The sequence below is a fragment of the Struthio camelus genome, chromosome 15 (genome assembly GCF_040807025.1).
Source record: "Struthio camelus isolate bStrCam1 chromosome 15, bStrCam1.hap1, whole genome shotgun sequence".
Lineage (NCBI taxonomy): Eukaryota > Metazoa > Chordata > Aves > Struthioniformes > Struthionidae > Struthio > Struthio camelus.
In genome coordinates, this window is record NC_090956.1 from 4,170,766 (window position 1) to 4,182,883 (window position 12,118).

The 12,118-nt window shown below is 66.6% G+C and overlaps 1 protein-coding gene across 10 annotated transcripts in view; it reads right to left on the reverse strand.

Annotated features, from left to right (window-relative positions):
- The window catches only part of MPRIP (myosin phosphatase Rho interacting protein), a 110,154-nt gene extending 103,953 nt beyond the window's left edge, over window positions 1-6,201 (reverse strand). For all 10 annotated transcript variants that reach the window (XM_068909099.1, XM_068909108.1, XM_068909106.1 and 7 more), the window contains exon 1: window positions 6,026-6,201. In XM_068909099.1, the coding sequence (XP_068765200.1) occupies window positions 6,026-6,145 (120 nt within the window). In that variant the 5' untranslated portion in view covers window positions 6,146-6,201. The remainder of the gene's footprint in view (window positions 1-6,025) is intronic.
- Between the last annotated feature and the right edge of the window lie 5,917 nt (window positions 6,202-12,118).

Here is a 12,118-nt window from a genome sequence, read left to right on the forward strand (position 1 = left end):
GTGAGGGAAGGAAAAGGCCTTTCAAGCCCAGATCCCCCTCCAGATCAGGCCCAGCAACCCCAAAGCACAGGCTACGCCTTGCAGCAAGCAGGGGTATCTAACCACCTCCCACGATGGAGCTTCCTCAATGCCTGCGAGAAGCCACAACATCTCTCCAGAGCGCTGGAGAGGGGATTTATCACTTCCCCGGGTGCCAGAGGAGATAAGGTATGGCGCCATGCAAAAAAAAAAAGCAGAAAATAAGTGTGCAAAGGGGCCAGTTCTCCAGAAACCCAGCAAGCATTCAACACCACCTTCAACCGCCCAGCAGCCCGCAAGCCAGGGTTTGCCTAGGCAAAGAGAGCCCTGCCCTCTCCCTTGGGCCAAAGGGAGCGAGAAGCGCACCCAAAGCTGACCCCGGCCACCGCAGGGGCCAAGGATCCACGGAGGTCATCGGCCTCCAGCAAATTCACATGGGGACGAGGAGGCAGGACCTCGGGGAAGAGCAAACAGCTGCCAGCAAGCCGACCGGCAAAAGACGTTTGCCGCTTGCAAACGCCAGCTCTGCGTGAAAGCGTGCGGCGTTCCCATAACGTGACGCTGCCGCCTCTCGAGCTCCGGATCGGACCGCGCTGTCCCCCCCAGCTGCGGCGAGACCCAGCACGGCCCCCTCACGGCCTTCCCCGGGTGGGACCTCCGCTCGCGCAGGTCTGCAGAAGGAAGCAAAGGGCATCCCGGCCCTCCGCTGCCTCCTGGCCACCCCCAGGTAGGGCCGGCTGCCCTGGACGCGCTCCCGGAGTCCCACAGCTCCCGCATTCCTCCCTGCTGCAGCGGCCCACGGAGGCGGGCTTGACATTTGCAGAGAATCTTCCCGTTTGGTCCTAATAATTAGTCAATTACAGGCGGATTTTTGCAGCATGATACAACCAGCCGGGGAGCAGAGAACGCAAGCACGCAGGGGCTGCTTTCCAGGAAAGAGGGGGTTTTTCCTCCTCCGAGGAGCAGGGGGCGGAGGCGAAAGCCTGCCCAGCGCTGGCTCCTGCCGCCCTGGGGGGTAACGCGGCGCGAGACGCGCCCCGGGGCCCGCAGAGCAAGGAACCGGCCGCGAGCCAGGGCCACGCAGCCCAGTCGGCACAAGCTACCCTGAAGCCTCTCTTGCTCTCGCTCCCTTTGCACCTGGCGGTGCTGCACAAAATGCATTTGCTTTCCGGCCAGCCGCGTCCCGCACGCAGCACTTCTCCAGCACGGCCAAGCCCCAAAAGCACTCGTTTCCGGCCACGGTTCGAGCGGCGAGACACGAGCCCTCTCCCCCTCGACCGTGCATGCAGCGGGGGCAAGGCAAGGTCCTGGGCAGCGCGCACAGATGTTAGCAGCCCTGGGGACTTTATCCTTGCAAACCATACGTGTGCAGAGCCTTGCAGGAAGGGAACGAGCTGGCCTGCAGGTCCCCCCCCCGAGCCCTATTTCCAATGAAACCCTGACCCCGAGCCAGCCAGTCCCAGAGACGCGATCGCAGCTACAGCCAGAAGGATCCTGTGTTTCGAAGCTGCGAAGCAAAGCCAAGCCGGCGCAGAGCCCCCGCAGCCCCTGCTCCGGGGCAGCGCGGCGAAGGCGGCAGGAGAAGCAGCGCTTGGCAGTGTCGAGGGCTCAGGAATCGGGACAATGCTTCTGGGAAGAGAGAGAAGGTAGCAGGGATTTGCCCGCTCTACCAAACACCAGCGCTCTCCGACCTCGGGGTGGTTCGCGCAGGCAGGAGACCGGCCTGTTCAGCGTCCAGAACAGTAGAAAAGTGATAACATCCAAAGGAAGAAACTCTCCACCGTTGGGCAGGGGCATTACGGGCCAGGGTAGGAGAAGGGAGTGGGATAAGCGCGCAAGCACCATTTTCTAACTGGGTGGTCCTTTGGGCATCCATGCCACAACGTTTTTAAAAACAAAACAAAACAAGACAGTGTTAGCTGGAAAAATGTCCTCAAATTCCTCTATCTGTGCCAGTGCCCATGCCCCGGGAGAGCTCATGCATGGCGAAAATTAAAAGCAACTGCTTTACACTCTGCATTTCTTCCAGTTCAGGCCAAGCGTAATTTTGAGGTTAATTCCCAACCTGTTTCTGCCGTGGGGGGGGGGGGGGGGGCCACTTCATTTTCCCTACAAACCAGCTGCCTGCATGTGCATTCAAGCACGGTTCAGTCCTAGCCAGCCAGGGGAATCCACTCCCCAAAGGCTGGCACAGCTAGCAGGGGACCCAGGGAGACACCTCCGCAAAACCCCTGGGATGGCTTCCTCCGGAAGAGGCTCTCGCTGGAAAGGCTGAGCTGTGTTTGCCACTGGGTTTTTCCTGGAGAAGAGAAAAGGGTCCCCGGGACAGGCTCTGGAAAGTTGATTCCCGCATGAGGTTTGCAGAAGGTTACGTGGGCCCAGGTGCTCTCCGGCAGGGTGGTGCCAGTCCAGGGCCGTCTTGCCAGGAAGAAGGGAATTCCCAGCCCTGCGGGGAAAGGGGCAGTGCAAAGGGCAGCTGGCAACCGCTGGGTTAAGGGGCCTCGCACGCCTGGCTGCTCATCCGGGAGCAGTGTCACTGGCTCTGTCCTGGCAGCAATTACTGACGGCATTTTGTCCATCTGGAACCACCGACCTACCCGTGCGATGGAAACACGGGATCCTGCTACCAGCATCGCACGTGTTAGCAGGGCACTGCCAGCCTGCACCGATGCTTTCGGGGGCTCCGGATCCGGCAGAGCTCCAGCGGCAGGTCATCCCAAAGGAGGGAGCGGACGCAGCGGTCCCCGGCGTGCCTTCGGGGCAGCCGCCCGGTGGGATGCGGCTCCGGGATCCGGGGCACGTCTGCTCCCACGCACGGCCCCGAGCTGGGGGGGCACCCGCCTCGCCAGCCCGGCCGCGCACAAAAACAACTCGTGAACGGAGCGCTCTCAGGATTAGGGATTTAGCCTCCGTGCAGCTCTTTGAAGTTGGAAGCACTAAGTCCGATTATTATTAGAGAGCTCCAGTTCATTAATCCTGATGTTTGGGGCTGGATCCCCCCCCCCCCCGCCCTGCTCTTAATTAGGTTCCCGAGGAAGAGGGGAATCCACCACTATCGCCAAGTCTTTGCAACGCTGCACAAACACGTGCCACGGTCTCTGCCCCCGGGAGCTCGCAGCCCCCAAGGGCGCAGGACACCTGAGGAAGCAGGAGAGGCGCCTACTAACGCCCACGCAGGTATTTTTACATAATAAAAATCCAAAAAAATGCCAACGCGTTACGCATCAAGTATCTTCACCTTTCCAGCAAGCCAAGTAGAAAGGTCAGATGACTCAAAAGGGCTCTTCTAGCCTGACTCTAGGTAACAACCGGCCCGCTGCAACGCGCTCCAAGCGCGGCCCCTTTCCGCGGGGACACGCTGAACACAGGGCTGGACCACTCTGCTGCCTGCGATCCCCCCAACCGACGCGGTCTTTAAAAAAAAAAAAAAGTTGAATTAAGAGAACAGATGCTAACCGAACCGTTACTCCAGGGTGTGCTTTGCGCTGAGCACACACCCCCACGTACGACCCAGCTCCGCTTTCCAGAGCAAAGCTTCCTCCTCCGACGAGTAATATTAATTAGGAGGCAACGTATGGCAAGAATGCGGGAAAATGAAGTTTGCTGCACCGGGCCGGGCCGGGCACATCCATTTAATGGGCTCCTTCGGTACGGGGAGGGCTCGGGGGAGGATATAAGGTCAGGGGAGCTCTGCGAGGAAGCGCGGCACGGGAGGCTGCATATATATGTATATATATTGCACACTACCATAAAGCCACCATCTTATCTCTAAAGTGAGATTACTTCACCCTGGCTGGAAACGCGGAGTCAAGGACGAGCGCGGCGTTTTCCCGACCAGAACGGCCCGGTTCGTCGGACAATGAACCCCGCGCGGTGTCCGGATCCGGCCCCCCCCGGGCCACCTCCCGCACGGACACCCGCGGGAAGGAGGAGCGGAGGGGACCCAAGGGGGAAAACAAAGCCACCGAGGGCTCCTCTCCGGACGGACAAAACCCGGCTCCCGGCGGCGGGGACGGACGGGAGGACGCCCCCGGGTCCCAACGGTGGGGATGGACGGGAGGACGGCTTGACTTCTGCCCCGGCCGAGGATCGCGACCGGGAGGCATTTCTGGAGCGGCGAAACCCCGGGCAGGGCATCGCCGGGGCTGTGGGAAAGGGGAAGGTCGGGATGGGGGGGTTCTTCCCAAACATCCGTCGGGATGGCTCCTTTGTCTGGGCGCGCTGCGCGCTGACACTCCCCCTGCCCTCCCCTCCCCTTCCCGCACACACCAAGGCATTTTTTCCAGTTACATTTTTTCCATATTAGCCTTCAGATTTCATTATGTTCCCCCCCCCCCCCCCGCAACGAGCCCAGCAATATGTCTGATCGCATTTCCATAATAGGATTGTGAGCAGAGATGTCAGATCCAGCGCAGAAAGGTGTGGGAGGAGGCAGCGCCGCGCTGCTCCCATTAGCCCGCCGGCGCTGGCGGACCACCCCCCCCCCCCCCCCCCCAAATTCAACCGCCCGAGGTGCATTTGCCAGCTGCTTTCGCACTGGGCCTCCCTGGCCTGAGGGAGGGCGGGGAGAGGCCTGGGAGGAAGAGGAGGAGGAGGAGGAAGGCCTGACCCTAGCGGGGCTGGGGACCCCCCCACTTTGGGGCTGGCACCCCAAGAAGGGCAGCAGTCACCTTCCCACGTTTCCCTCTTCCCCCCCCCACCCCACCGCGGGAAATCCGGGGAGCTGCAGGGAGAGCAGGAGGGCCGGGGCCTTTCGAGGAGGATTTGGGTTTTGGAAGTCAAGTTCTTCCCGGGACTTTCAGCATCTCCCTCCGCCAGGGCCATGGGAGCCCCCCTTCACCTTTGGGACTGCCACCCACCCCAGCCCCACGCTGCACCCCGAAATGCACTGGATCCACCCCAGAGGCAGGTGCTGGTCCCCAAACAGCCTTGGGAAAGGGCTGAAGCTCCAGGTTCTCCCAGTGGAAGGAACCACCAGGACAGGGCCTACAGGACCAGTGGGTGGGCACCCAGGGGAAGGCCAGGTGTCCCCATGGAGACAGTGGGCACCCAAAGGGCCACAGCATGCCCTATGGGGCCACTGGTTACCCATGGGACCCAATGCTATCTGTGGGGTCAGTGGGCACCTCATACGGACACTGGGCATCCCATGGGGACCCCACACTATCTATAGGGTCAGTGGGCACCTCATGGGGCCCAAGGGTTACCACGGGACCCCATGTTATCCATGGGTTGGAGGGTGCCCAATGAAACCTCTGCACGCTCCAGGGGACCTGAGGGCACCCATGGGGCCCTGCACTATCCATGGGGCCAGGAGGTACCTCATGGGACCCCATGCTATGCATGAGACCCCAGGCTACACAGTGAACCCCCAGCTACCCTTGGGGTCAGGGAGAAACCATGGGACCCTAGAGACCCATGGGATCCTAGGCTATCCATGGGGCCCCCGGGCACCCACGGGACCCCCGAGCACCCCAGGCTATGCACGGGGACAGCAGGCACCCACGGGAGCCCTGGGCACCCCACAGGACCCCGGGCATCCACAGGACCCCCGGGCACCCCACGGGACCCCAGGCTACGCACGGGGCCAGCAGGCACCCACGGGAGCCCCGGGCACCCCACGGGACCCCAGGCTACGCACGGGGCCAGCAGGCACCCACGGGAGCCCCGGGCACCCCACGGGACCCCAGGCTACGCACGGGGCCAGCAGGCACCCACGGGAGCCCCGGGCACCCCACGGGACCCCAGGCTACGCACGGGGCCAGCAGGCACCCACGGGAGCCCCGGGCACCCCACGGGACCCCAGGCTACGCACGGGGCCAGCAGGCACCCACGGGAGCCCCGGGCACCCCACGGGACCCCAGGCTACGCACGGGGCCAGCAGGCACCCACGGGAGCCCCGGGCACCCCATGGAGCCAGCAAGCACCCCAGAGGGGCGGAGAAGCAGCGCCGGGCACAAGAGGGGGCACCGTTTTGGGGCGAGGCGGGGCAGAAGAGGGAACCCACCTGGTTGAGGTCCTCGTCGTTGAGCAGGTGGGACTCGCGGGGCTTGAAGCAGTTCTGGCACTTGCTCTTGTTGAAGATGTTGGCCTGGAACTTCCTGCAGGGGTTGTCCTTGGCGGCCATGGCGCGCCCCGCGCCCGCTGCGCGCCCGCTCAGCGCCCCGCGGAGCGCCCGCCCGCCGCCGCCGCCGCCGCCGCCGCCGCGCCCATGGCCGGCCCGCGGCCGCCGCAAAGCAAAGCGCCGGCGGAGGGCGGGCGGCGGCGGCGGCGGTGGTGGCGGCGGGCGGTGGTGGGGTGTGGGGGAGGCGTTAAAAAATAATAATTAAAAAAAAAAATAAAAGAGCTTAATAAATAAATAATTTATTAAAAAAAAAAAAAAAGAGGGAGGGAGGGGTGTGGGGAAGGAGGCGGAAATAAACGGCAAGGCTGCAACTCAGCGGCCGCGCACGGCGGGCGGTAAGCGCGCAGGGTGCAATGCCCGCCCCGGCCCCGGCCGCGGTGCTCGGCGCTGCAGGCCCCGCTGCCGCCGCCGCCGCCTGCGATTAATGCAAAGTTTCCAGCTCGCGGACCCAGGCGGAAACGGGAGGGGGAGGGCGGCGCCGCCAGGGCTGACGGACACCCCCGACAGCCAATGGGAGCGGCCTCCTGCCGCTAACAAAAGATGGCTCTGGCCAATGGGCCGCGAGGGGCGGGGCGGGCGCGGCGTGGGGGGGAGGGGCGGGGCGCTGACAGCTCGGGGGCGGGGCCTGCGCCAGCTCCGCCCCCGGGCGAGGTTGGGGGGAGGCGGGCAGGGACCCCGGGCGGCCTCCCCGCCGTGCACGGCGCTGTACGGGCCCCCCCCCTCCGGCTTGCACCGACCCCCTCACCGTGCACTGACCTCCCCCGCGCCGTGCACGGACCCCCCCCACCGTGCACACTCCCCCTCACACACCTTGCACGACCCCCGCACCGTGCACTAACGCCCCCCCCCCACCCCCGCATGCACACACCCCCCCCGCATGCACACACCCCCTCCTGTGCACACACCCCCCTCCCGTGCACACACCCCCTCCGCGCATGCACACAGCCCCTCCCATGCACACACCCCCGCACCGTGCACACACCCCATCCCATGCACATCCCCCCCTGCATGCACACACCCCCATGCACACCCCCCCGCATGCACACACTCCCTCCCATGCACATACCCCCCCATGCACGCACTCCCTCCCATGCACATACCCCCCTGCATGCACACCCCCCGTATGCACACACCCCCCCATGCACACACACCCCCTTCTATGCACATCCCCCCCCCGCATGCACCCCCCCGCATGCACACAGCCTGCCATGCACACCCCCCCTTCCATGCACATACCCCTCCGCATGCACACACCCCCGTGCATGCACACAGCCCCTTCCATGCACACACCCCCCCACCCCCTGCATGCACACCCCCCATGTACACTCCCCTGCATGCACACACCCCTCCCATGCACACACCCCCCTGCATGCACATCCCCCCATGCACACCCCCCCATGCATGCACACACAGCCCGACTGCCCTTGGCATGCGGGGAAACCCCCAACCCTCATGAATTCCCCCCCCATGCATGCACGCCCTCACCATGCACTGACCCCCTGCATGCTCGCATGCCCCCCCTCAGGTATGGCCCCTCTCCTGATATGTACAGCCCCCCCTTCTCTTGCACAGGCCCCCCTCACTCCACATGGACAGCCCCCACCCTGCACTGACCCCCCCCACATCGTGCACTGACCCCCACACCGCACACTGCTCCCCCCGCCGCGCCTGCGGCCCCCGCGTGCGCCCCCCCCCCACCGTGCATCGGCAGCCCCGCACCGTACAGCACCGTGCACAGCTCAGGACCCTCCTTTCACCCGGCGGGGCGGCGCGGGCTGCAACGCGCAGGGTTTGCACCCCAGGTGGAGGGCTGCAGCCGCCCCCGGCTCCCTAGGGCCACCAGAGCAAAGGCATCGCCCCGCCGGGAGCCCCGACGCTCGGGGCCGGTGCCCGCGGGCCGGCGAGACCCCGCGCGGGCACACGGGCACCTTTCACCCCCCCGCCCCGCTTGCAAAACCGAAACTCCCGGTGGGACGGGACCCGGCCTCAAGCTGCCCGAGCCGCACGGCCGCGGTGCACCCCAGAGGAGGGATTAGCGACGGAGGGAGCGGGGCTGCGCGGCCGGGACCCGTTTCCTTCTGCCAGACCCCGCTGGAGCCCGTTTCGCCTAATCCCGGCCATCGCTCGGGCTGGGAGAGGATGGGCACAGCGGCGCCCGCCCCGGGGCGCCCGAATCGCTCCCGCCGCCGCCTCCCGCGCGGGACCCTGCTGCCAGGAGCGTCCGGGCGGCCCTTCGCCGGCTTGGGCGCGGGAAAACCCCGTGGCCGGGGTCCCGCGCGCTGCCGCCCGGCGAGGAAATAAGAGACGGGCGCGATCGCTGCTCGTTTGTTCGTTTTGGCTTCGTCAAAGGCTGCATTAACCATCTCTCGGCCTCCCGCCGCGGCGCCGCTCCTTCCGCGGCTTTTCTCGCCTTTTCCTCCACCCCGACACCCCGCAGGCTGCTGCCGCGACGGCCCCTTCCCCGGGCAAGGAGCCTTTGCTCCTCGGGGGCGGCAGGACGTCGCGGGGCTTCGGCCGCTGTTTCCTGACCGGCTCTTCCCCCCGCGACGGCCCTCTCCTGCCTCCCGCCACCCTCTTGGTTTTGCTGCAGAAAGACCATCGCGCGCCACGTCGCCCCGGCAAGGGCAGCGCCGCGGCCGACCCGGCGGAGCCGGGCGTCTCCCACGCCGGCGGCTGCGGGCTGAGACCTGGCGCCGCTCGGTGCCCCGGTGGCAGCGCCTGGCGGGAAGCGGCTGCTGCCGGGGTTCGCTCCGGCCTCGCCGAAAAAAAAAATCCAGCCGAAGGGGACGAGCCTCTCGGCGGACCCGTCGGGCGGCATTCGGGCGGCGGCGGGTGGGGGGGGACCGGCGGGAGCCGGGGGGGCGGCCGCCCGCCCCGGGCCCCTCCGCCTGCCGGACACGGGGACCGGCCTGGGCGGAGGAGACGCCAGGCCGGAGGGACTCAACAAGGAGTTAGACGTCGAGCGGCCGGAGTGGGAGCACGCGGGCAAGGGGGGGGCTGGAGAGACCCCCCGCTCGCAGCCCCGCGCCCCCCGCCGCCCCGCGGCGCGGCGGCGGCTCGCGGGAAGCTGCAGCCTACCAGCTCTCGGCGGCCCAGAGCCAGTCCGGAGCCGTTTCCTTAAACTAGGGCAATTAAAGCGACGGGGAAACGGACAGCATTCGCCAGGGAGCCGCGATGGCGGCAGCGCAACGAGCTGCGGTGACTCAGCCGCGCAAACCGGAGCCCAAACGCCAGGTAAACAGGCTGCAAAGCAGGTGGTGTCGGACACCGGCGCCGGCTCCCCGGCCCCGAGGCGGGGAAACGCCGCGCCGCCGCCTGGCCGTCCTTACGGTGCAGCCCGACGGGTGCCCGGAGTCATCGTTTAACGGCCGGGACGCGCTGGGATCCCCGCGGCGCGCTGGAGCCGGGCGACAGCGGCCAAACGCAGCTCGGCCGGCGGTGGGCTGGATGCGGCCGGCGCTGCCCCTGGCGCCAGCCCGCCCGGCGGTTTGACCCCTCCGGCCAGCTGCGCCGCGGCCCCGAGCCCCCGAACACGTGGCGCTGCCGGGCAGCACAGCTGGGTGCCACAGCTGGGCCACAGCTGGCAGGGGAGCGGCCGCCCGGGGGTGCTCCGGTGCCCGCTCCGGCTCCGGCTCGGGCCAAGCTGCGTCCTCCGCTCCGGGAATCTCCGTCTGGGTGGAAAACGGCCTCCCCGAAGGACCCCGGGGCTGCCCCACACACCCCCTCCTTGCCCTGCCTGGGCCCAACCTGCCCATCCCAGGGGGAGATCAGGTGCAGCGCAGCCCTCCTCTTCCCGGTGCGGGCGCGCACACGCGTGCACGCGCGTGCACACACGCACATGCATGCATACACATGCACACGCATGGACACACACACACATGCATGCACACACATGCACACATGCAAGCACACACATGCACACGCATGCACACACACACGTGCATGCACACACATGCACACATGCAAGCACACACATGCACATGCATGCACACACACACACGTGCATGCACACATATGCACACATGCAAGCACACACATGCACACGCATGCACACACACACGTGCATGCACACACATGCACACAGGCAAGCACACACATGCACACACATGCACACACACACACGTGCATGCACACACATGCACACGCATGCACACACACACGTGCATGCACACACATGCACACAGGCAAGCACACGCATGCACATGCATGCACACACACACACGTGCATGCACACACATGCACACTCATGCGCGCACACACATGCATGCACACACATGCACACAGGCAAGCACACACATGCACACACACACACACACACACACACACGTGCATGCACACACACACATGCACACCCACGTGCATGCACGCACGCACACGCAGGCTGCAGCGCCTCTCCCGGAAGCTGGATTAAATCACATCCCACTAAGCGGCGACTCCCTCTTGTCGAAACACGCTGCGTGACTCTCAGTTCATACCCTTCTCCTAAAAGCAGCCGGCACGGGCGGCTCGGCCGCTGCCCGCTGCGAAGCGCCGCCCCGGGAGCTGCCGCATGCGTGCTCCGCTCGCTCCGCGTGCTCCCGGTTCCACGAACGAAAAACGTCACGCGGCCGCAGACGCAACGCGCTGGAGAAAGCCACCGTACCGCAGCAGCACCGTTAGCGCCATCAGGCAGCCCAGAGCCGCGCCAAAAAGCAAAGCCGACTCGCGCGACGGGAGCCGCCATCCACGAAACCAAGCTAACGACCTTCATCATATTTTCAGCTTCTCGTTTGTGGCTGACGGCATCCCAAACAACCCAGGCCGGGATTTGGCCGGAGCCACCAGCCTCCCCGCGCGGCAGCTCCCGGCCTCAGCCCCGTCTGCACGCCGGCCGCCCGAATTTCCCCGGGGATTTTCCCCCGCTGCAGGTTTAGCAGCGGCCCGGCGCGAAACCGGTGCGCGGCCTCGTCGGCCCGCTGTGCCCCGCGGGGGTCCCGGCCGCTGCGCCCCCTCCTCCTCCTCCTCCTCCGGGAGCTCTGCGTGGCCACGAGGGGCCGGGGCGGCCGCGGGACGCCGGCCGAACTCGCACGGGGCTGGTCTCGGCGCGACGGGAGGGACGAGCCTCCCCCGAGCGCCTCTCGCTTCCCTCTCGAGGGCCCGCGAGGTGCAAACGGCGACTCTCGGGCTGCTCTTCGCAGCGGCAGGTTTCCCCTGCAAAACCCCGCGGGCAGAGCCGGGCTCTCGCGTCACCGGCCCGGTGACGCCCGGCGGCGGCCCAGCGCCGAGGCCGGTTCCCGTCGCCGGCCCTGGCGGCCAGAGCACCCTCCTCGCCTGCAACGTCCCGGCCCCTTCCCCGCGGACCGTCCCCCCTCCAGCCCCGGCCGTATCCCCCCCCGAACCCCCCGCAGCGTCCGCCAAGCCCCCCGCGCCGCCGCTCTACCGCGTTTGGTGCCGGGTGGCAGCTTTAAAACTGAACAGGAAAAAAAAAAGCCCCCAAAACGCCCCCCTTGGCCGCCGCTGCCCCAGTGATGTTTATAGAAAGTAAAAAGCATTGCTGCTTCCTTCCCCTCTCAGCCGCTTCTGCAGAAAACGTCCCGCGAAGGCCCCGCGGCGAGTCCCGGCCGCGCGCCCGGCTCCTTCCGGCAGGAAAGGGGCAGAAACCGCCAGGAGCGAACGTGGAAAAAGCGGGGGGGGGGGACACCCCCCCCCCGGAGTGCACCGGCGGTGCTCGGGGCCGCGCGGGGCCGTTCGGGCCGGCCGGCGGCGGGAGCAGCGGCGCGGGGAGGCCGAGGGCCGGCGAGGCCCGGGGGGAGCGCGCCGCCTCGCTGAGCGCCGGACGGCCGCCCCCTTCCCGTCTGCGAGGCGACGTCGAAACACAGACGTAGGGCTACGCTCTCGGGGGGCTGCCGGCGGAGCAACGGCAACGTTTTCCTTCTCTGAAAGCCGAGCCGCCTCGTTATCGCTTCCTTCACCCCCAGCACGAGCCGCCCGGGGCCG